Source organism: Eptesicus fuscus, chromosome 7 (assembly GCF_027574615.1).
Source record: "Eptesicus fuscus isolate TK198812 chromosome 7, DD_ASM_mEF_20220401, whole genome shotgun sequence".
Taxonomy (NCBI): domain Eukaryota; kingdom Metazoa; phylum Chordata; class Mammalia; order Chiroptera; family Vespertilionidae; genus Eptesicus; species Eptesicus fuscus.
Window position 1 is genome coordinate 20885937 of NC_072479.1, and position 20908 is coordinate 20906844.

General features: G+C 41.1%; 1 protein-coding gene across 4 annotated transcripts; it reads right to left on the minus strand.

Moving 5' to 3' along the window:
• Positions 1-20: 20 nt before the first annotated feature.
• NUDT4 (nudix hydrolase 4) lies at positions 21-19019 on the minus strand. 4 transcript variants are annotated; one of them, XM_054718799.1, is made up of 6 exons: positions 18129-18337; positions 12070-12196; positions 7122-7232; positions 5919-5963; positions 3330-3417; positions 21-2803 (listed from the first exon to the last, which is right to left on the minus strand). In XM_054718799.1, exons 2-6 carry the CDS (start codon positions 12088-12090, stop codon positions 2604-2606), a joined length of 465 nt encoding a protein of 154 aa, XP_054574774.1. In that variant the 5' UTR covers positions 12091-12196; positions 18129-18337; the 3' UTR covers positions 21-2603. The 4 variants fall into 4 exon arrangements, with proteins under 4 accessions (XP_054574774.1, XP_008141984.1, XP_008141985.1 ...); XM_008143762.3 differs by lacking the exons at positions 12070-12196; positions 18129-18337 and adding an exon at positions 18504-19019; XM_008143763.3 differs by lacking the exons at positions 12070-12196; positions 18129-18337 and adding an exon at positions 18504-19018 and having other exon boundaries at positions 3330-3414.
• Positions 19020-20908: the final 1889 nt, after the last annotated feature.

Below are 20908 nucleotides of genomic sequence, written 5' to 3' on the forward strand. Positions count from 1 at the left end.
AAAAAAATTAAAAAAAAAGGTACTTTATTTCCATTTTTATTTGATGTTTCCAAATATAAAAAAAAGTCAAGATTCTTACACCAATTATCTCAATGAGACCATGCAAAGCAATTCAAGTGTATACAACAATCACCCCCCTTCAGTTTTGCTTCTTTATACAACTGTGTGGTCAACACGGGAAAACTGAATAGATGTCTGGTTGGAAAACGTCACCTGTAACAAAAACCAAAAACCCAACAACATGCAGGCTAGTTGCTACTTTGTGTCTACAAGTCACTTTACAAACTTATTTTAATTAGGAGGTACATGGGACTGAAAATTTTAGCTGTCCAATTTTATCCAAGTACCCCACAGAAAGCACAAATGACAATCCCAACACTCCCTTTAGAGGGTTGAGATAAGTAGACACTTTTTGTTATCCATAGTAGATTCAACTGTTGAGCCTGAAAACGTAGGTTTTTTTCTCTGAACAGAAATAAATCCTTAGGGCCCTTCCTTTAATTTTGCTAGACTGGGTTCTAGAAGAATAGCAAAGAATTTCATATGAAATTTAAAGCGTGACAACTGTAAATCTTCTGTTGCATCATTCAAATTTCTGCTAGTTGCATAGACTAAAGACAGCTGGTTTGCTAAATGGCACTGAAGAAATCCTGACTCGAATGGCACTACTTCGTCCAAATGTTTCTGACCAAAGAAAATTATACAACAATATTTATAGGCTCACTTTTAAGAGATGGCTGACATTAATACTGTACATATTTTACAGGTCAAATACATAGTCTAAGAGTTTATAAAATAATTTCATGCATTGTTAACTCTCAGAATGTCATGTACAAGATACCCACTTCCCCTCCCCACAAGCACTGTGACAGCATTTCAGGTGAACACAGTCCTATATACAAAAACAATCCAGTTTCTCTGCTGTGTTAAGTATGTAATTTAAAGAAACTTCAGAGATTACTGAGAACAAAAATCTTAGTCCATTGAAGATTGATAGAAAGTGTCAATCTGTGGAATTTAAACACCCAGAATATATAACCTCTGTACAAAGAAAAACAAAAATTCTGGATGATTGTGTTTGACCACACCACATAATTTAGAATGAAGTATCAATGGTTAATTTACTCATTCCTTTGACAGCATTAACTTGTGAACTAATGTTTATATCTAGTTCATCTGCATTTATGGCACAAGATCTCATTTTATAAAGTGGCACCAATTTTCCTCAAGTGTAACAGCACACTATTTTTAGCAGCAATTATATTTTTAAGGTTAATAATTTGTAGGACAAATGTATAACTATACTTATTTTCTACTTTATACTCACCAGTTACAATATTTACAAAAGGCTAATGTCTACATACAGAATGATCTTGCCTTCATCCCCCACCCCACATCTTATTCAAAGGTTTTCCCTCCCACCTTATTCCTGGCCTATTTGGGGGAAATACAGGAGTTTCAGAAAAGGTACCTATATATTTTAGATAGGGTTCTTGATTTTAATACATATAAAGACAAATATAAGACAAAATAATTCTTAGTTCTGGTATGTTCCAGTGCCCCAAAAGTATGTGATACGATAAATAGTACCTATTGACAACCTATAAAAGATTAGACATTCTGAAGGTACCCTAGCAATCTAAGTCTGTAACAGCTGAACAGTAAGAAGGCCATTTTAATTGTGAAGCCGTCATCACTGACTGGCATTTGAGGTTCTAGATTCCAAACCTAGGTGGGTTGGTTATCGGTGATCAACAAGTTTGAAGAGGTGTCACTAAATTCAAAAACTGAAAATATATTTTTAAAAAGCAATTTACATTGAAATTTGGTTCTCAGATATTTGGTGTAAAGAGATTATGGATAAAGGGAATTGGCAATTGGGTGTGCTAACTCAAATGCCATGAATCCAGATTTCATGATAAGATGATGTATTTGCTACATGTGTTTTGCTTACAATAAATACCTCCCTAAAAATTGCCAACTCTATAGAGTTAAAATTTTGTGTTAAAGGGCTATTGAGCAATAGGGGAATTATGTTAGTGACATAATACCAGTTGTAAAAATTGAAACAAATTAGCTGGCAAATTCCTGAAAATAGCAAATTAGGTCCTTTGTCAAAATATTGGGCCATACAGAAATATTCCAAATATGAAATTTATGAATTAAAATTGTGATACTCTGAAAAAGTTTTCCTTTAATATCAAGAATTATTTTTGTAAATTCCCACAACAGAAGGATTTGTTGAATACATTAATGCTGTGAATGAGAAAACTAATTGGGGGGGTAAAACATACCCACAAGTAAGGTGATCTGACAGAAACCACAGACTGACATCAAATGGACGAAAAACCGGAAAAAAAAAAAATGACAACCAAAATAACACGGAGGGTGGGAGGGTCGGGGCACAGTTAAGGCATCTAAAAAAAAACTCCACATGGCTTTGGCTTATTAAAATATTTTACACTATTAAAAAAAAGATTCAAAGCATCTGAAAAACATGCAAATTGTTTGAAAACCTTGTATGGCAAATTCAGACAGTTTGCAAGCGTCATTCAGATGTTTGCCAAGGAAAACAGAAGCCTCTCCCCATGAGATTGCACATTCTATCTTATAGATGGCAAGCCAGAGGTCTGTGCAGCAGTTACAAACAAGGTGTTATTGTCTGGAAGAGAAGGGACTGTGGAATTTCCATTGGATGGAGAACAACCCAGCTTTAGTTTTTCCAGATACTCTGCATGTACAGGCTTATGACATTGGAGAACTTTGATGGCATCTTCTACTTTGAACCACTCTCTCTTCCTTCCTGGAAAACAGTAATGACATTGGTTACTATACAATAAAGTCAAATTTAAAAAGTAAGCCATACCCTGTTAAAAATGTTCCTCACTCTTCCTTCACAAATGACTATTTTTTTGGAATGGCTTGGACAACAGTATGTTGAAGAATTCTAAAATAATTCAAGTATTGATCTTCCCTTCTTTAAAGAAAGGTAACAAAAAATAATTTAAGATGAAAATTGGATATAAGTATGCAGTATTTTTTTAAAATATATTTTTATTGATTTCAGAGAAGGAGGGAAAGAGAGGGGTGGGGGAGGGAGAGAGAGAGGGAGAGAGAAAATGATGAGAGAGAATTATCGATTGGCTGCCTTCTGCACGCCCCTACTAGGGATAGAGCCCACAATCCAGGCATATGCACTTGACTGGAATAGAGCCTGGGACCTTTCAGTCCGCAGGCCCACGCTCTATCCACTGAGCCAAACCAGCTAGGGCATATATGCAGTATTTTAATTAAGAGAATTGCGATAGCAGAAGGAAAAGGAAACTTACCTATATTAACAGAATCTTCCCAATCTTCTAATATTTCAGTGACAGTAAGAACGTAGACATATGTTCTGTGCTTTCGGTCTTGGTTCTGCTTGAATGTAAAAAGAAAAGCATTTTAATCTACAGGAACTAGTCATGTACATACTTTTAAGGGGAAAAATCAGTTGTGGCACACTGCTGATTAGCATAGCCTATTCACCAACATGGGCAAAGTATACACAGTTGTATAATCCAGCACAGAAGTGAGTTTATGTAAGACAAAATATTAAAGTGGTGCAATTAGCTCCCAGTACTAAACTTTTAGCACTCTGATTTCTGTCCATCAGATAAGTAATTAAAAGATCTACATTCCTATCCTTTTTTAAGGTCCTATTCCGTGGGGCTAATACTGATAGCCTTTCCACACCACAGAAAACTGCTTCCCTCATGACCTGTAGAGCAGTATGCCCAGTTAGTTCAGAGCATTCCCCTCAGAGGTTTACAAGACACACAAGAGCACAGCTCTACTAACTTAGACTAGGGCTTCTCAATCTTGGTCGCCCATTAGATCACCCAGAGCAAATGGTTTTTTTAAGACACCAATTCAGTTAGTTTGAGATCAGGCCTAGGTATTTAAAAGCTTCCAGATGAACTATGGACAGCTAAGGTTGAGAATACCTGGGTCAACCCAATCATGGAACATTTTTAGTCCTATATTAAACCTCAACTTTACCCATATTAAAACTGCCACCTAGTCTTGTCTCTAGGTTCAAAATTAAACACAAGTTGGCCTTGAGACAAAGGGGCTCAAGGCCACATTTCAACTAAAGTTAGCCTTGTTTGGTACAGTCTAAGACTAGAGATAATTGCCCTAATTTTTTCTACCACAAATAACCTGAGTAATCCACTCAAACAATGTATTTTGTCTTTGGAAAGGAATAAGAACAGCAATAAAGTAGAGGCATCTCTCACAAACATTATTGTTCCTTATTCTTAAGAACTTGTTAACTCTGTGCCTGGCAAATCAATATCTTTATTAATCTATGATCACAAATTCACTGAAATCACCAGGATGAATGAGTAGGGCCATTCTAATTTTGTTATATTTCCTAATGGGAAAGTATACTGATTACCATTTTCTGTTCAAATTCTATAAAATTTAAATTGTACTCTATAAAAACAGTAAAAGCATTTAATACCATTACCTTCCCATGTTATAGAAATATTTGTTTATAATGTGAGAAGTTTTCACCCTAGCCAGTTTGGCTCAATGGATAGAGCATCAGCCTGCAGAATGAAAGGTCCTGGGATCAATTCAGGTCAGGCATGTACTTTGGTTGCAGGTTTCCTGGCCATGGTTGGGGTGTGTGCAGGAGGCAACCAAATCCATGTGTCTCTCTCACATCGATGTTTCTCTCTGTCTTTTCCTCTCCCTTCCACTCTAAAAATCAATGGAAAAATATCCTCGGGTGAGGATTAACAAAAAAATGAAATAAAAATAAAATTAAACATAATGTGAGAAGTTTTTAAAATCTTGTCAGCATACTGACAAATGTGCTCTTTATACCATGGCTATTCAGAATTATAGAAAACTCAATGTTTTTTAGTTTAACCAGGAGAAAGTGCTACTTAACTGGGCAAAGCAAGTGCTGAATTCTGGGAAAGTTTGAACATTATCTTAAGAACTTTACTCCTATTTTTTGTTATTAAATTGATTGGGGTGACACTGGTCAACATGATGGAACTTTACTCAACAATTATTCTACCAAGTACTGTATAATCAGAATTTTTTCTAAATTCCTGTAAAAAGGCTCACAAATAAAAATTTTATGGTTCTATCAGAAGGACTAAGCTACCCTTAAATACTGTCTTGGGGGAAACAATCACACTGTATCCGGTATACCATGTATCTAGGCTTGAATCTTGGGTGAATATCTATTTGAGAATAGCTTGGGCCTCATGACTTGACCACATTTCCCCCTACTTTCCACAGACGACCACTTCCAAATTCCCTCCCCATAATTCCATTCTGCATTCAGTAATAAAGGATTATACAGGTGAGAATTCTATGCTTTTAGCACCTGTTCTATGTATTCTCACACAGCCCTTTAAGGATAGTCATTCTGTATATCATCTAATGTTATATGCTGATGGTAAGGGTACATTTCCAGACATTCTTCATAAGAGACTTAAGCCCTTAGGTGATACTGTACCTCCTGAAAAGTCTATACCTAAACAGTATCCAGTGAACCAAGAGATAAGTGTTTCTCCATCAACTCCACTGTATTGTCATAATATGCTGTATATAACTAATGGTACAGGCAAGTTTAGTTTTTACTTCCCTCCCTCCTAATGCTTATGACTTACTTGTTAATTCTCTTATCAGCAAACCAAGGATTACTTTTTTGAGAGAGAGAAAGAGAGAGAGATATCTATGTGATAGAGAAACAATGATTACTTCCTTCCCACATGTGCCCCAACCAGGGATCAAACACGCAATCTGGGTAAGTCCCCTGACTGGGAATCAAACCCTCCACTTTTTGATGCACAAGAGGACACTCCAGCCAACTGAGCCACACCAGCCACGGCCCCAGAATTACTTTCATAACTCACCTCAAATATGCCTAGGAGTCTGCCCAATTTTCCTTTGACTCCAGCCTATTGAAAAAAGATGAAATGTAAAAATTTTACCTTTTATAACAAAATTGATATGAAAATTACTTTCAACTTTTAAATCTAAACACATTAGCCCCTTCCACACTAAGCCTGCTTCTGTGACTTTTTTGATGTGCTGAGATTCACGACCTTGGTTTGCTATAACACACTGACTTCATTTGCTCTACATGCAACTTCCTGTTGATCAGACTTATTGCCACTTATTAAATAAGAAATGGCAAGAGCTGATCAAAAGTTAACTCCCTACAAATTTTGGACAAACTTCCTGAATGAAAACAGACTTTTCTCTGGGAACTGATAAACACTCCTCCCCCTTCTTACATTTAGGCCAATTTTCCTTAAGTCACACACCTCAGGAGGTACAAGTCCTTCTACAGGCAGAGTCCTTATTACGGTTACCAGGAGTGATTGGAATGTCAGTGTGAACTAATAGACTGGTACATGCTTGTCTTCTCTATCTCAAATGTGTTCTTCCCTTAGGAAGCCACTAATCCTTCAAGACCCATCTCTATGAAACCTCCAAGTACACACCAAGGCCCAATGAAAGCTTTAACATTATTTTCCCATTTATACTCTTAACTGCTGTTCAATAACTTTTTGTGGCACTTACTATGCTGTTTTGCTTGTGAGTAAAAGCAAGTGGTATATCATCACGTGTAAGAAGACAAGCAGGCCATGTATGCTTTTGAGCGTGTGCGTGCACCATTTTATTGAACTTACAGACAAAACAAGTAAAATAAAAACAAATTTGTTACTTATTTACTTGAAAAAGAATCATAGCATATGATTAATATCTCTTTATGTTTTTGCTCAGTGTAATACTAACTATGCTCTGGGCAAGGCCATCATGTTATATATTGATCACTGATCAGACTTATTGTTATGCAAGTCCATGTTCCACATTGATGTTAGCTCTATTTTATCAGGTAGAAAAAATATATGCTTAGTAAAATACTAGATATAGTCACATGCTTTAAAATGTTAAACTAGGCAACATCAACAAAAATCACCTATGTGACTTGCCTCCTTGACTTCTCCTCAGTGTATATAACAAAGTCCCTTGTTTGTGAACCAGAAGGCTGTCTGTAAAACTCCAAAATATAGTTTACGTGAAAAGAGAAAATACAAACTACTGTTCACCTCTTCATAAACCTCCCTCACGGCAGCACCGCCAGGCTCCTCCTCGGGCTCCATTCCTCCTCCTGGGACAATCCATTGGTCTGGGTACCGACTGCTGCTCACCAACAGCACCTGAAAGAACCACCATAACCATATATAAACAACATTCTAAATCCTTTACAAGATTGTAAATCTCTTCTAGACTAACCTACTTTTAAATTTCATTAAAATTATTAGAACACATTATAGTACAAAAAAGCAGTTGACAGTCTTTGTAAACACCATCTCTGAATTCAGAATTCAACAATAACAAGATCTCACCACTAAATAATTCTTACCTAATTAAATCATGTAAGCTGTTAGATTCAGTTAGTAAAACTCTCCAATTTTTAGATATCAACAAAGATAAAAGCAAGAGACTTAGTATTTTAGCACCAGAGCTGTACACCCTGAGGTTTGTGGTCAGATCTATTATTCTTCAGTTACATTATCTTACTATTTTTTCAAATGTAAGGATATGTAACCATAGGCAGGTCACCTATAAAATGTAAGAATATTCATAAGATAACAGATGCTGTGAGAAAGGAATAGGGAAATTCATGTAAAGCCAATGCTGGGTAAAGAATTTTTATTACCTTTTATGCTTTTTTGCTTAAGATTAGACAGAGGCCCCCTTCATATTCTAAATCTATGTAAGTTAGAAAAAGTTGCTCCATTTGATAACAGGCAGTTTTAATTTATGATCTAGCAAAGGGTTGTCAAGCTATGGCCTACTGCCTGATTTATACAGTCTGTGAACTACAAATGATTTTTACATTTTTAAATTATATGAAATTCAAATTTCAAATGTTCATAAATAAAATCTTATGAGAATCCAGTCATTCATATTTTACATATTATCTGTGAATGTTTTTGTGCTACAACTTGAATTGAGTAGTAGTGACAGAGATTATATGGCCTGCAAAGCCGAAAATATTATCTGGCCCTTTACAGGAAAAGTCTGTGGACTCCAGTCAAGAACATCATTAAGCTTGAGATGTGCAAACACTTAAAAAACACACAATAGCTATTACCACAGAGTATCTTAGAAGCTCACTATTTTTTAAATTTTCAAGTATGTAGTACCTGAAACAAGTATTACATATCCATGTTATAAATGAAAAATTTATGAGCTAAGTTAGGTTGAAATTCACCCGTCAAAAAAAAAAAAAAAAAAAGGTCTATGATAAATAACCAAATGACGTTTATTAAGATAACAGATGTCTTAACTGACCTGAAAATGTTACCTTAGTATATTGCCTTCAAGTAAATATAAACAGTTCTCACAAGATAAATCAATTTAGAGCAAAGTTTAATCCCCTGTGTGGGTCCTGATATTTTGACATGCATGCCAGTTGCTCTCTCTGCCCAGCTCCCTCCCTCCGACCAGAGGAACTGATGGCCTGAAGAGTTCACAGACAGCACGATATTCACCTCCTACTTGAGTAAGCTGCCAGCAACTCAACCTGCCCCAACTGTAAAGTTCCAGGCTGACAGTAGTTCGGCAACTCCCAGCTTTCCCCTAGAACCTCTAAAATGTTGAAGTAGAAGATATGGTAATACCGACTCAGGCACATAACTTCAATTTGAATAAAGCAGACAACTTTGCCTATGGACACACCATCACTGCAGAACAGTGATCAATTAATGCTGAAGGGGTCTGAACATTGTTTCTCTCATTGATCTGGATAGGACTCTATTGCTCCCACCTGCATCATCCCTTCAAGTAAATAACTGACAGAACAGTGGCAAATCCAGAGAGAGAGCACTGTAAATTGACACAATGGTTGACAAAGCCTTAGCTAAAACAGAAAATACTAATGGCTGACATTGAGGGTACCACCATGTCCAAATACAGCAATTTTGGTGAAATAAAATGAAATGTCTTAAATGTAAGCTTTCTTAAAAAAAACAACAAACAAAACATTTTTAAAAAATTTATTTCATAGAGAAAGGGAGAGGAAGAGAAACATCAAGGATGAGAGAGAATCATTGGCTGCCTCCTGCACACCCCCCACTGGGGATAGAGATGAAACCAGGCATGTACCCAGACCAGGAATCAAACGTGACCTCCTGGTTCATAAGTCAACCCTTAACCACTGAACCACACTGGCCAGGCTAAGCTTTCTTAAGTATTAGCAAATAGGGCTTATATATCAAAATTGGAATTAAAGAGCCAGAATAAGCAAATCGAGCAAGAACCTATGGTATTCAAAGGCTCTGGCCTTAGCACTAGCCGGTTTGGCTCAGTGGATAGTGCATTGGCCTGCAGACTGAAGGGTCCCAGGTTCGATTTTGGTCAAGGGCACATAGTTTGGTTGCAGGCTCGATCCCTATGAATGTGGGAGGCAACCAGTCGATGTTTCCCTCGCTCTCCTTTCCACTCTAAAATTCAATGGAAAAATATCCTCAGGTGAGGATTAACAACAACAAAAAAGGCTTTCGCCCTATTATCAAGACTGGCAAATGAATGTAAGTTTTTAAGTTAAAACAAAAATGTTTAAGGTACACACAAGCATTATATCTTGCAACAAAGGAAAAATAAATGGTAATTACTGGTCTTGGCTGCAGAGTTGGAGGCCTCTTTTCCTCGTCTGGGTTAGGGATAATCTGGTTTCTATTGCCTGGATGAAATTCTTACTACACAATTCTATGCAGTCTAAGCAACGTCCTTGATTACCTTCATAATGGGACAGAATTGTACAGGTGGCTAGCCACCAGAAAAGTACATCTTCATTTAGTAAATAGATGGTTTCAAAACCATAGATATTCATGTTTGAGTCCTAAAAACATAAAATTCAGTGTCATGTATCTATGTCAATGACTGTTATATTCCAAACTAGAGGCCCGGTGTACACCAGTGGGGTCCCTCAGCCTGGCCTGCAGACATCCCCCGAGGGGTCCCAGATTGGGAGAGGGTGCAGGCCAGGCCAAAGGACCCCACTGGTGCATGATCGGGGCTGGGGAGGGACCACGGGAGGGCTCCAGGGCGTGTCCAGCCCCATCTTGCCCAGTCCTATCAGCCAGACCCAAGCAGCAAGCTAACATACAGGTTGGAGCATCTGCTCCCTTGTGGTCAGTGCACGTCATAGTGACTGGTCGAAAGGGCGAAAGAATGGTGGACACTTAGCATATTAGGCTTTTATTATATAGGATTTGTCTAAGATAAAAGCTAAATTACATAAGATTAATAATGTAGGAAAACCCCATTAGTATAGTCTGCATCTGCTTTTCTGAAACTAACACTTAAGCTTCCAATTTAATACCAAATCTTTATCTACAGGACATCATTAACATGACTAAACTTCTCTTCCAAAGTCAGTGACATGGAACCCCTGTATGGTTCAACATCTCCCTTCATAAATTACTGTTTAGAAAGCCTCAAGAAAACAGGCCCATATGTTTTGGACAAATGATTTAGCTGAAACCAAGAACTTATTGTGCACGGACATTCCATAAATGATTAAATTGGATCAAACTATTAACTTAAAAAGCATCTTTCAAAAAAAATGATCATTCCCTAACCAATTTGGCTCAGTGGATAGAGCATTGGCCTTCGGACTGAAGGGTCCCAGGTTCGATCCTGGTCAAGGGCATGTACCTTGGTTGCAGGCACATCCCCAGTAGGGGGTGTGGAGGAGGCAGCTGATCGATGTTTCTCATGGATGTTTCTAACTCTCTATCCCTCTCCCTCTCTGTAAAAAAACAATAAAATATATTTTTTAAAAACTTTAATTTAAAAAAAATAATCAATTTAAATTAATAATACCTGTGTACAGAAATGATCAATGTCTGAATTACTAGCTTAAGAGATTTGCTAAAGAGTCTTTGGTGATGGTACAGATTTGAAAACCAGCATGTTTCATTAAGTACTTGCCTACTCATCTTCAGTACTGGGAGTTCAAATGAGGTCATGGCCAGAACCGTTTTGTAGAGCAGAGGAGGGCAAGGGGAGGGTGGTAATGCAAGAGCAAGAACTGAGGGATATACTCCACAGACAAGAGTAGATAGAACTATGGCATGGGTTTGCCATGGCAGAAGAAATCAATCTGAGCAGCATAAGCAAAGTCAAGAACAATTAAAACCCCTCTAACACACCTGGCCAGTGTGGCTCAGTGATTGAACGTTGACCTATGAACCAGGAGGTCACAGTTCTGGGTCAGGGCACATGCCCAGGTTGTGGGCTTGATTCCCAGTGTGGGGCATGCAGGGGGCAGCCGATCAATGATTCTCTCTCATCACTGATGTTTCTAAATCTCCTTCCTTTTCCCTTCCTCTCTGAAATCAATAAAAATGTGTTTAATGGAAAAAAACAACAACCCTCCAATGCACTGGAAGAATCTAAACCTATAGAACTGCATCCCAAAGTATTATTATTCAATAGTCTCTCCCCCAAAGCCATCTAAACTTTTCTAGAATAGCCTCAATCTACTAGGATCTATAATATAACATTAGCATGCCAACTAATGCTCTGAAAATGGTATTAGTGAAGAAACAAAGGCTATAAAAGGTTATTCAGTAAGGATATATCAACAGCTAACAGAACCATACATGTAATTCATAGGTTTTAAATTTCTTTTCAACTATCTTTCTGGGTATATTACACTTTGTATAGCCAAAATAATGACAATTTGTCACTAAAGTGACAAGAAGACAGAGGAAAGTAGGCATTCAATGTTCTGGATAAGCCAGAGCCAAGACCAGAGAAAAGTTTATAAAAAAGAGGCTTGTCAACCCACCAGCCTGCAGAATTAAGACTTGAATCACACTCAAACTCTAAAGCCAATGCTGGTAGAGTGGTGAAAAGTGAAGACATTCTTCCTCTTCGATCCAACCTAACCACCTCCATATAAGCATTCCTCCTACTACACTAATAGCCCTTACCCCTCTTTGCATGTATCGATGATTATCAGAATAAAACACCACTCACCTGGCACTGTTGAAAAGACATTTCTCACATTTGTCTTTTTCTTAGATGCTAATGTTTTAAACATTTGGAATAGAAGTATTTCTCATTTTAAGTAGTGACAGTGGTCAACTTGGAAACAGCCCCGAGTCTGTGAATTAAAATGATCTATATTATTGAGTCTGTGCCTTACACTGCCCCACAAATTCTTCTCACTGGGGAGATGTAAGAAGAGCATGTCAACTCCCCTTTGGCTCAGTGGTTGGAGGGTTGGCCCAAGGACCAAAGGGTCAAGGGTTCAGATTCCCAGTAAAGAACACATGCTTCAGTTACAGATTAGAACCCCAGCCCCCCATTAGAACATGTGTGAGAGGCAACCAATCGATGTCTCTCTCTCACATAGATGTTTTTCTCTCCCCTCTCCCCGCGCCTGTCTCTCTCCCATTCTCTAAAAATCAATTGAAAAAATATCCTCGGGTTTGGATTAAAAATAAAGAGCGTATAAACTAAGTGCAGTTCAAATTCTATGCAATTCAGTTATGCCTCCAGAGGCTGGAGGTACATGGGATAACTAGTCCTCTCCAGCCAGTGGCTCCAAATTGCCCTTTATGTTTCACCTGCTATCTGCAGGCATAGATGTAGAGGTTAGTGACATTTCCCTGTGTTTAGAAAATGCTACTTTTGGATCTTTATTTCATTTTGATGAAGTGGTCTCCATTTGAATCAGGTATTTCCAAAGACTTAAATCTCTGAGGAAGTATGAGTCCCAGAATATACCTCTGAAAAAGGTGGACCACCTGAAGATTCTACACGTAAAAATGCTAGTAGAGACTTAACTGCACTGATATTTTTTATTATAATTGTTTTTATTAAGAGTTGTATAGGTTTTAGACTCTACTTTCCCCATAAGCCTTAGTTTCAGTGTATGATTCCATAGAACTCAGACATTTTGGGACATATACCTTCAGGATTCTGGAAGACATTGCCCCTGGTTTAGGGAGCTTAAAAGCTATTGAGAGCAGTAAATAAAAATGGAAGCCAGCCCAGAAGGCAGGTGAGTCTCCTCCCCACTCTGTGGAAGTACTGGTACAGTGTGTCTCTGGGACATGGGGGAAGTAGCTGTGCATTCCCCTTCCCTCAGCTCTGCCTGCTCCCAACAATAAATTGCCCTCTCTTTAAAAAAAGCCAGTTCTTAAGACTATTTTCTCAATGTTTTCCACTCACAACTGTGCCTGGATCCCAACCAGAATCAAGTCATTTCTCCCTTTAGCACTCTATCCTATTTTGCTGCCAGATCATTCTCAACCTTGAATACATCTAAAAGCTCAATGTTACTTGTTTGAAACTAAAAGTTCTTTTCTTACCTAGATATTCTTCAGACTTACATTTAAGATGCTCTGTTTTTCAACTATTTGTCCTATGCTGTCCTAAACTGTAGTCCAACCAGACCACAGCAACACCCAAGTCTTGCTCTGTGATGCTTGGTTCTTCCTTACCCACTAGCTGCAATACAACTCCAAATGACTCACACTTAACCCTGGAGTAGCTGCCGGCACTTTCACTCTACCACCCTCCCCTTTTATCAGTCATTTATCTAACCTCCTGCTATAGACTATGTTCCTTAGGAGCAGACACTTGATCTTTGCATCCCTGTTAAAACTACCAAACATATAAATACAGTATGTTCAAAGGAATCTTTTTTTTACATTTTGTGAATGTATTCACAAAAGAACAGTATCCCAACTACACTATGGGACATGTACTTGTGGGCTTGTCCAGAACCCCAACTGCCAAAACTTAGGGTGATTCCACACACAAGCAACTAGCTGAAGAGAAGATGATCAAATGAACACAGATTTAGAAGAACCTGAGGTCAAAATGATCTGCCAGCTTCTGTGACCTTGATAAATTACTTCTGCCTAATTTCTTCCTATAAAAATGTAATGTTTATAACTTAGTTCACAAAGCAGAAAAACATAAAATGAACAAACACATAAAACCACCCTAAAGAAGACTGATTTGTTAGAAGAACCTTCTTTCCTACAACAACCTGTTCAAAAGTAAGGGCTACTTGAGAACTCCTCAGTATAGGGACAACCATACCATTGCACTGCATAGTTTTTTTGGGTCAAACAGCAATTACTATTTTAATTTACATTCTGTAAACATATCATAAAATACAGCATACATTTAAATCTCCCACCCAGCCTCCTTGGAGAAGAAACCTGGGTTCCACAAGATATGTGATCAGTGCTGGGACCCTGCCAGCAGGCGAGGGGATCCCAAGACAGGTGCTGGGCGCGGAGGCCATGGGGGCATAGGCGACCAAGGAGACAGAACTAAACCTCACATCACCCTGCTTGGCCCCGGAGGATGGCTGGTTAGCCAGAGACGGGTAAGATTCCTCAGGGAAGGAACAACCTAAGACAGGCACAGTCGCACAGGGGCCATCAGGAGAGAACTTGGGGGTCAACAGAGGTGGGGCACAGACCTTCACCCCCCCAAGTTTGCAGGGGCCTGAACCCTTACCCCTGCTGAAGGAGATCTCCTGCCCCCATGGCTGCTCAGCTTCACATGCCCAGCTCAAATCGGGACCCAGGTAACAGAGACTTGGCCGACAGCAGATGCCCTCTCACCGCAACAAGACTTGATGGACATGTCTTGCACCCATGATCCAGAGAACTGGGGTCTAGGATATCTAAATCCAGCCTAGCACCAGGAATGCTCAGGGCCTACTCAAGAAGGCAAATAATCCTCTCCACTAATAATTACAGGGTAAAACAAGATGGTTGTTAGAATATTAAATTTGACAGTAAAATAGTAGTCAAGTTTTCAGACTAATTTAAATTGGCCAATCAAAATAAGCAAATACTCTAGAAAAATCAATTGTACTGGACAAAAAAGCTGTTACTAAAGTGTTAACTAAAATTTTTATTGGTAGTTCATCTCATGGTAAAATTGCATAACATATAATGAACCTAAAGCAGTCACATTTTAGTGCAAAAAAAGTAAAATTTAAAAGCTATCAAGATTACAGCATAAAATTTCCAAAAGCCTCCCAATATTTAAACCAAAAAAGGGGGGATAGTAGAAGAATATCATGTAAGGAAAAATATCCTGCAAATAAATTACATCTAGAAAATTTTTACTTTAGAAAATTAACTTTCATTTGTAATGCTAACAGCAAGTCACCCAGGTAAAACATACATGGTGTCAAAACAAGCCAAAGGAAAATCATTTGGGCAAAAAAATGAAAAAGGATCGCAAATCAAATTCATAGAAAATATTCCTTTATTAACTTTTGGTCGAGAATATGTTTGTATATTTTCAGAAAACAACTCTGAGACATGTGGATTCCTGCAATAGAGAGGAATTGACAGGAGTGCTCCAGCCATGAAGTCAGAAGAGAAACAGTCCAGAGATGGAAGACGCTGACAATGCCTTGCCATACTAGCAGTCAGCAGATATGCGTCACTGCAGATTGCCCAGGACCAAACCAGAGAGGGTCAGACCTGCAATACCACCATTTGTCCACCATCCAGAACTGAAATATCATTGCTGTTATGAACACATTAACAACAGTTGGACATAGAAACCGGGACTCAAAAGAACTGTTGGCCCAGAAAGAAACTCACTACAGACTGATTCATTTGCCTCTCAGCATAACCATTATTGCTTGTCTCATTTTCAGTCCCTATAAGTGTATTCCTAGTATCACATGAGCTCACTCATCTAGGGGAAAAGATGAACAACATAGACTGAAGAACAAGAACAGCATCCATCAGACTGTCAGACCTCAGAGGGAAAGTAGGGGAGGGTGGGGACAAGGGAGATAGATCAACCAAAGGACTTGTGTGCTTGCATATGAGCCTAACCAATGATCACGGACAACAGGGGGAGGGGGGCTTGCGTGTGAGGGGGATTGGGAAGGGAATGGGGGGAGGGGGTTGAGGACAAATATGTGATACCTTAATCAATAAAGTAATTTAAAAAAATAAATAAATTAAAAAAAAAATAAATAAATAAATAAATAAATCTCCCACCCAGGATCTAGGTGTTCTTAACCCAGTGGGGGAAACGAAATCTCATCTATCAGATGGAGAGAGGGGAGTTCAGGCTGGCTTGTATTCTAGTCTTGGAAAGCTAGCAATGTAATTTCAACAGAATGGGAAAAATTCATAGCAAAGCACCAAGATGCCCAGGAAAGGTAACTAACAGGGTTCATTCTATAAATATCGTATTATAGAAGGATCCCCCAACTGTACACAACTACAGAAATGAAGATAATCCTGAAGTACTAAACCAAATATTGAAAGTGGCTATGCATTTCAGAGAATTCAGAGCCTTCCTATATTCTCTAACAAAGTGATTCATTTGGCTTCTCAACTCAGAAATGATCAAATTTACAAAGTTTTATGTAATGGATTGATCTAATAAATTCTCCAAATCTTGCTCCTTACACTTCATTTTATCTAATGGCACCAGTCTCTTGACTCAAATAGAGGCTAGTAATTTAGCATTTATTACAATAAAAATAATTCCCCATCACAAAAAGACCTTGTTTATTTGCTAAGGCAACTTCTGAAGTTCTCACACTTTGCTTTACCCATTCACACACTATAGACCATTTCAATTTTCTCCCATTTCCCATATTTTCCCTAGAGCTTGTGTTTTACAAAACCTGGATTCCAAGTTCAGGTTATGACCAGACTTCAAAGTCAGTACTTTCAGGAAAACCTCCAAGCTCAGCCTCACAAAATCTCACTCATTCAGCAAATAGTGTGCACCCAATTGCTATGAGCTGGGCCCAGTGATCTGACTACCTCTTCTTAATTAGTCAGTACTTATGCTCTGCAACTGTCTTCTCACCTATAAACCAACACTAAGCGGGTTAAATGTAACAAAGTTAAAAGTCTTTAGGCAATGCCTCCATATTATCACTCAACTAAGAATGTGACTACACAATAGTGAGCAGATTAGACAAGATCCTTAACCTATTTTGATTACTTTGGGCTATTTATCCTCATGTGGTCCTTCCCTCAAGGACCTTCTAATCTTTTATCTTTTTTAATAGAATACATTTCATGCTTGATTTTATTACTTTGTAAATGTTAAAACACCTTTCCCCTTTTACTTTCGAGCTCTCCTAAGTAGGCCCAGCTCAGACACAGACCAATTTCTTCTGAAAATGTAGGTTTAACACTTAAAGACCCCGCAACTGAGCACTGATATCACTAAAAAGCTTGCTTTTTAAATAAATAAATAAATAAAGACAAAACAAGACTTGGAAGAGAACCATTTTGAAGCACTTTGATTTTTGTTAACATGCTAAGAACTGGGTGTACACAATGTCACACTCGGCCTAACTACACGGACTAGCAATAAGGAAGCCATTAGATTCCCATCTCCAGCTTTAGCCTGGTATTTTATTGTGCACATTCTGAGCAGAACTCAGAATGCTATTTCCCCCCCTCTCTAATCATTTTAGAGTGGAAATGCTAAAAAAATTCTTGCCCTAAGCAAAATATTATTGCCCTTAGCAAATTTAAAGCAGCGAGCCATTTTTAAAATAAGTAGATGTAACTGAAATAAGTAAGAACTGCCCAAGAGGGAAAACTCAAGGACCTCACTATCAACCCAACGCAGCTGGACCAATTCTAGATTGACTGCTTACTCTTAGGACAAGAAAGACAGCTCCTCTCCAGACGTCAAACCAAACACGGCCAAGTAAAAAAGCTTTGATGAATATGCCGAGAGCCAGAGACTGTCTGGAAAATGGCAACTTTGCCCCCACCTCTAGTCCATCTCCCTTCTGGCGTTATTCCACGTACTTCACTAACCGTTTTTCTGCAACCAGACAACTTAAAAAAAAAAATTCAAGTATAATCACGACAAGTGCATAGGAGTTCAACGAGCCACTTAAACGTGAGGCTAACAGAACTAGACCGAATGGGCTTTTATCTGAAAGCTCGGGGTCTGTTAGGCTATTCCACAAACCAGCCTAGATTTCACGAGAAACCGCACACTGTTGTCAGGCAGAAGGAACATGTAAGGGGCAGAAAGGCTAGAGCGGCAGCACTCACGCCATTTCCACTCCCTCCATTAGCACTCAGATTCACCGGGCTTCACGCTCGGTTCGCACGTTAAGATGGTGACTGGCTAGGCGCGACCGGACGGCGGGGCTCGGCGGGGCCGGGGCGGCTCGGCCTCCGGTGCGCACCGCGTCCCGGCGGGAGGAGGTCAGGCTGGGCGAGCCCCTTTGTCTCTTCTATCAGCCCAGAGAAAGGAAGGAAGGAAGGAAGGAGGGAGGGAGGGAGGAAGGGAGGCCGGGCGGGCGGGCGGAAGGGGGGCTAATCCCTCCCAGCCCGGCAGCCAGACGGAGGGCCGGGCGGGGCGAGGGGAGAGCTGGGGCACCCCCTCCGGCCCGGCGCCCCGCGGGCGGTGCGCGCCGGCCTCACCTCGTCCTCCTGCTCGCTCCGGAAGCACAGGCACGCCGCCCGCTTCTTGAAGCCCTCGCGGTCGTAGGTCCGCGTCTGGTTGGGCTTGAACTTCATCATAGAGGCGGGTTCTGGCGGCCGCTGCTCCTCCAGACGCCGCGGCGGGGGCCCGGCCGCCGCCACCCCGCCGGGGAGTGGGGCCGAGGCGAGTCGGGCGCAGGGGTGCCGGGAGGCGAGGCGGCGGCGCGGGGTGGGCAGCAAAGCCGGTCAGTCCCGGAGCCGGCGGCCGCTCCGACGCGGGGCAAGGCGCGAGCGCGGGTCACTGGAGCCCGGGTGCCGGGGAGGAAGCGCCGCCTCTGCTCCGGCGTCCGCCGCTCTCCATGGAGCCCGCCGCCCGCTCGCTTCTGCTCCCTCCTGTCGCCGCCGCCGCCGCCGCCACGCGAAGAGCGACGCTCGAGGGTCGCACCACGAGGAGACAGTTGCGGAGACTCGCTCGGACTGGACGACGGCAGCGCCGCCCCCGCCCCTGTTTAAGCGGCCCGCGCATGCTCCGCCCCGCGCGGCAACGCGCCTGCGCGCCGCCCGGAGCGGCGGGGGAGGGGAGACGGGAGCGGGCCCGCCTCGCCGCTCGTGAATCGGCTTCGGCGAAGGCGCTCCCGCCGAGCGCGGGAGGGCAGGGCCCGCTGCAATGCCAGTGAATGGAAAGAAGCAAAGACCCCTTCCTCCCTGTGTATAAACGCTGCGGCTTTGCCCGGAAGGACCTTAAATACCGTCCCCGTGAGAGGGACCCTAACTACGTTCAGCCTCGGCCGAGCTGCGCCCCGGGAGGACGGGCCTGGAGGCGCCGCGGCGAACGCGGGCTCCGCAGTGCCTGGGGAGACGCGTCCAGAATTCGCCCGGGAAGTGGGGAGAGAGGAGAATGAAGGCCTAGAGAGGTGAAGAGGTTTTCTTGTTTTTGTTTGTTTTCCAGAAGAAAGGGAGAAGGAAAATCCCTCCCATCACCCCCCCCTTTTTTTTTTAAATCTGTGGTTGAGCAGTCGTTTGTATTCTGTGAAACGTCGGCTCAAGCTTAAACATTTCTTCAAATAATCTGCCCTCTCCAGAATGCATTTCTTAATGCTGGCAATGGCTAATATTTACTAAGTGGTTTTTCTTGTGTGTCTTATGCTGAGGAACAGGTAAGCTAGATCCTGGGGCCACAACACTAAATATAGTGGGATGCCTGCTATTTGAGAGCGTAAATCTCCCAGGGCCTTGGGACAAACAACCTTTAGATTTCAGAGTGTCACACGGGGGCTAAGGCAGGCGCCACCAAGCCTGTTGTTAATGAAGCTAATCCACTCCATCCTGCCCTTTCCCGGAGGCCCAGGCCGCTTAGATCCAGGCGCATCTGAATGTTCCTTTCTCATTCCTGGAGGGCCTACTGTGCAAAGCACTGACTGCCAAAACCAGCCCCTACCCTTCCAGGATCGTAGGCACCTGCGAGCAGATAGTCAAATATTAAAACAATCATACCAGTACCTGTTAAACGACAAGTGTCCTAAGGGTCAAGGTGGTAGAGGGTGTCCTAAGGATATATGACCAGATCTGCAAGTCCGAAAAGGCTTCCTGAGGCAGCCTGGTGGTGGCCGAGTGCTGAAGGAGGAAGAGGAGCTAAGCAGACCAAGAAGAGCCTGGTGAACTCTCAAGGCTGAGGGAACGGGGAATTGTGCAATGTCCAGTAGAGGAGGGAGTGAGGGGAGCCTGTAGAAATGAAAGAAAAAGTCAGCAGACAGGGTGGGGAGAGCTGGGGTCCCTCTCTGTCCCAGAGGGGTGTGAGGCCTGACCATTCAGAACCTGGAGGCTCTTGGAGAGCTTGGAGCAGTGCATTGGTCTGTCTTTCTGTTCTAGACTCCAACCTCCTTTAAGTTCAGGACTTACGTGCTAACTCAATTTCTTACCCCCGGAGCCTAGCAGATGCAACTTTGTAAAATGAGTTAATGTTGAATTAAGTGATTTAAGAAATGAAGTTTTACCACAACACACTTAGAAATCTTATCAACTCTGTGCAGGCATTTTCTAAGCCTTAGCTTTCTTATAGAAGCCACTGAAGTTTATTTCCACATTTACAAACAGGAACACAACACGTCTAGCTGTGCACTCCAGTATGGCTAATGTGCAAATATTCTTTTTAGATAATTGGTTGCAACTGATAAAAGTAATTAATTTCACTATAGTGACAGAGTGAAGTAAGTGACAAAGAAGATTAAGTTTCTCCTTAAAACTCTTCAGCCCGGCCGGTGTGGCTCAGTGGTTGAGCATCGACCTATGAACCAGGAGATCACGGTTCGATTCCTGGTCAGGGCACATGCCTGGATTGTGGGCTCGATCCCCATTGGGGGGTATGCAGGAGGCAGCCAATCAATGATTCTCTCTCATCATTGATG

Excerpts from the sequence above, each read along its gene's own strand:
- NUDT4 (XM_008143762.3), bottom strand. The coding sequence starts at position 18,602 with ATGATGAAGTTCAAGCCCAACCAGACGCGGACCTACGACCGCGAGGGC. Across the intron at positions 7,233-18,503 it reads GGAGCGAGCAGGAGGACGAG|GTGCTGTTGGTGAGCAGCAG; the intron begins GTGAGGCCGGCG and ends TGGTTCTTTCAG. Across the intron at positions 3,418-5,918 it reads GACTCCTAGGCATATTTGAG|CAGAACCAAGACCGAAAGCA; the intron begins GTGAGTTATGAA and ends TTTACATTCAAG.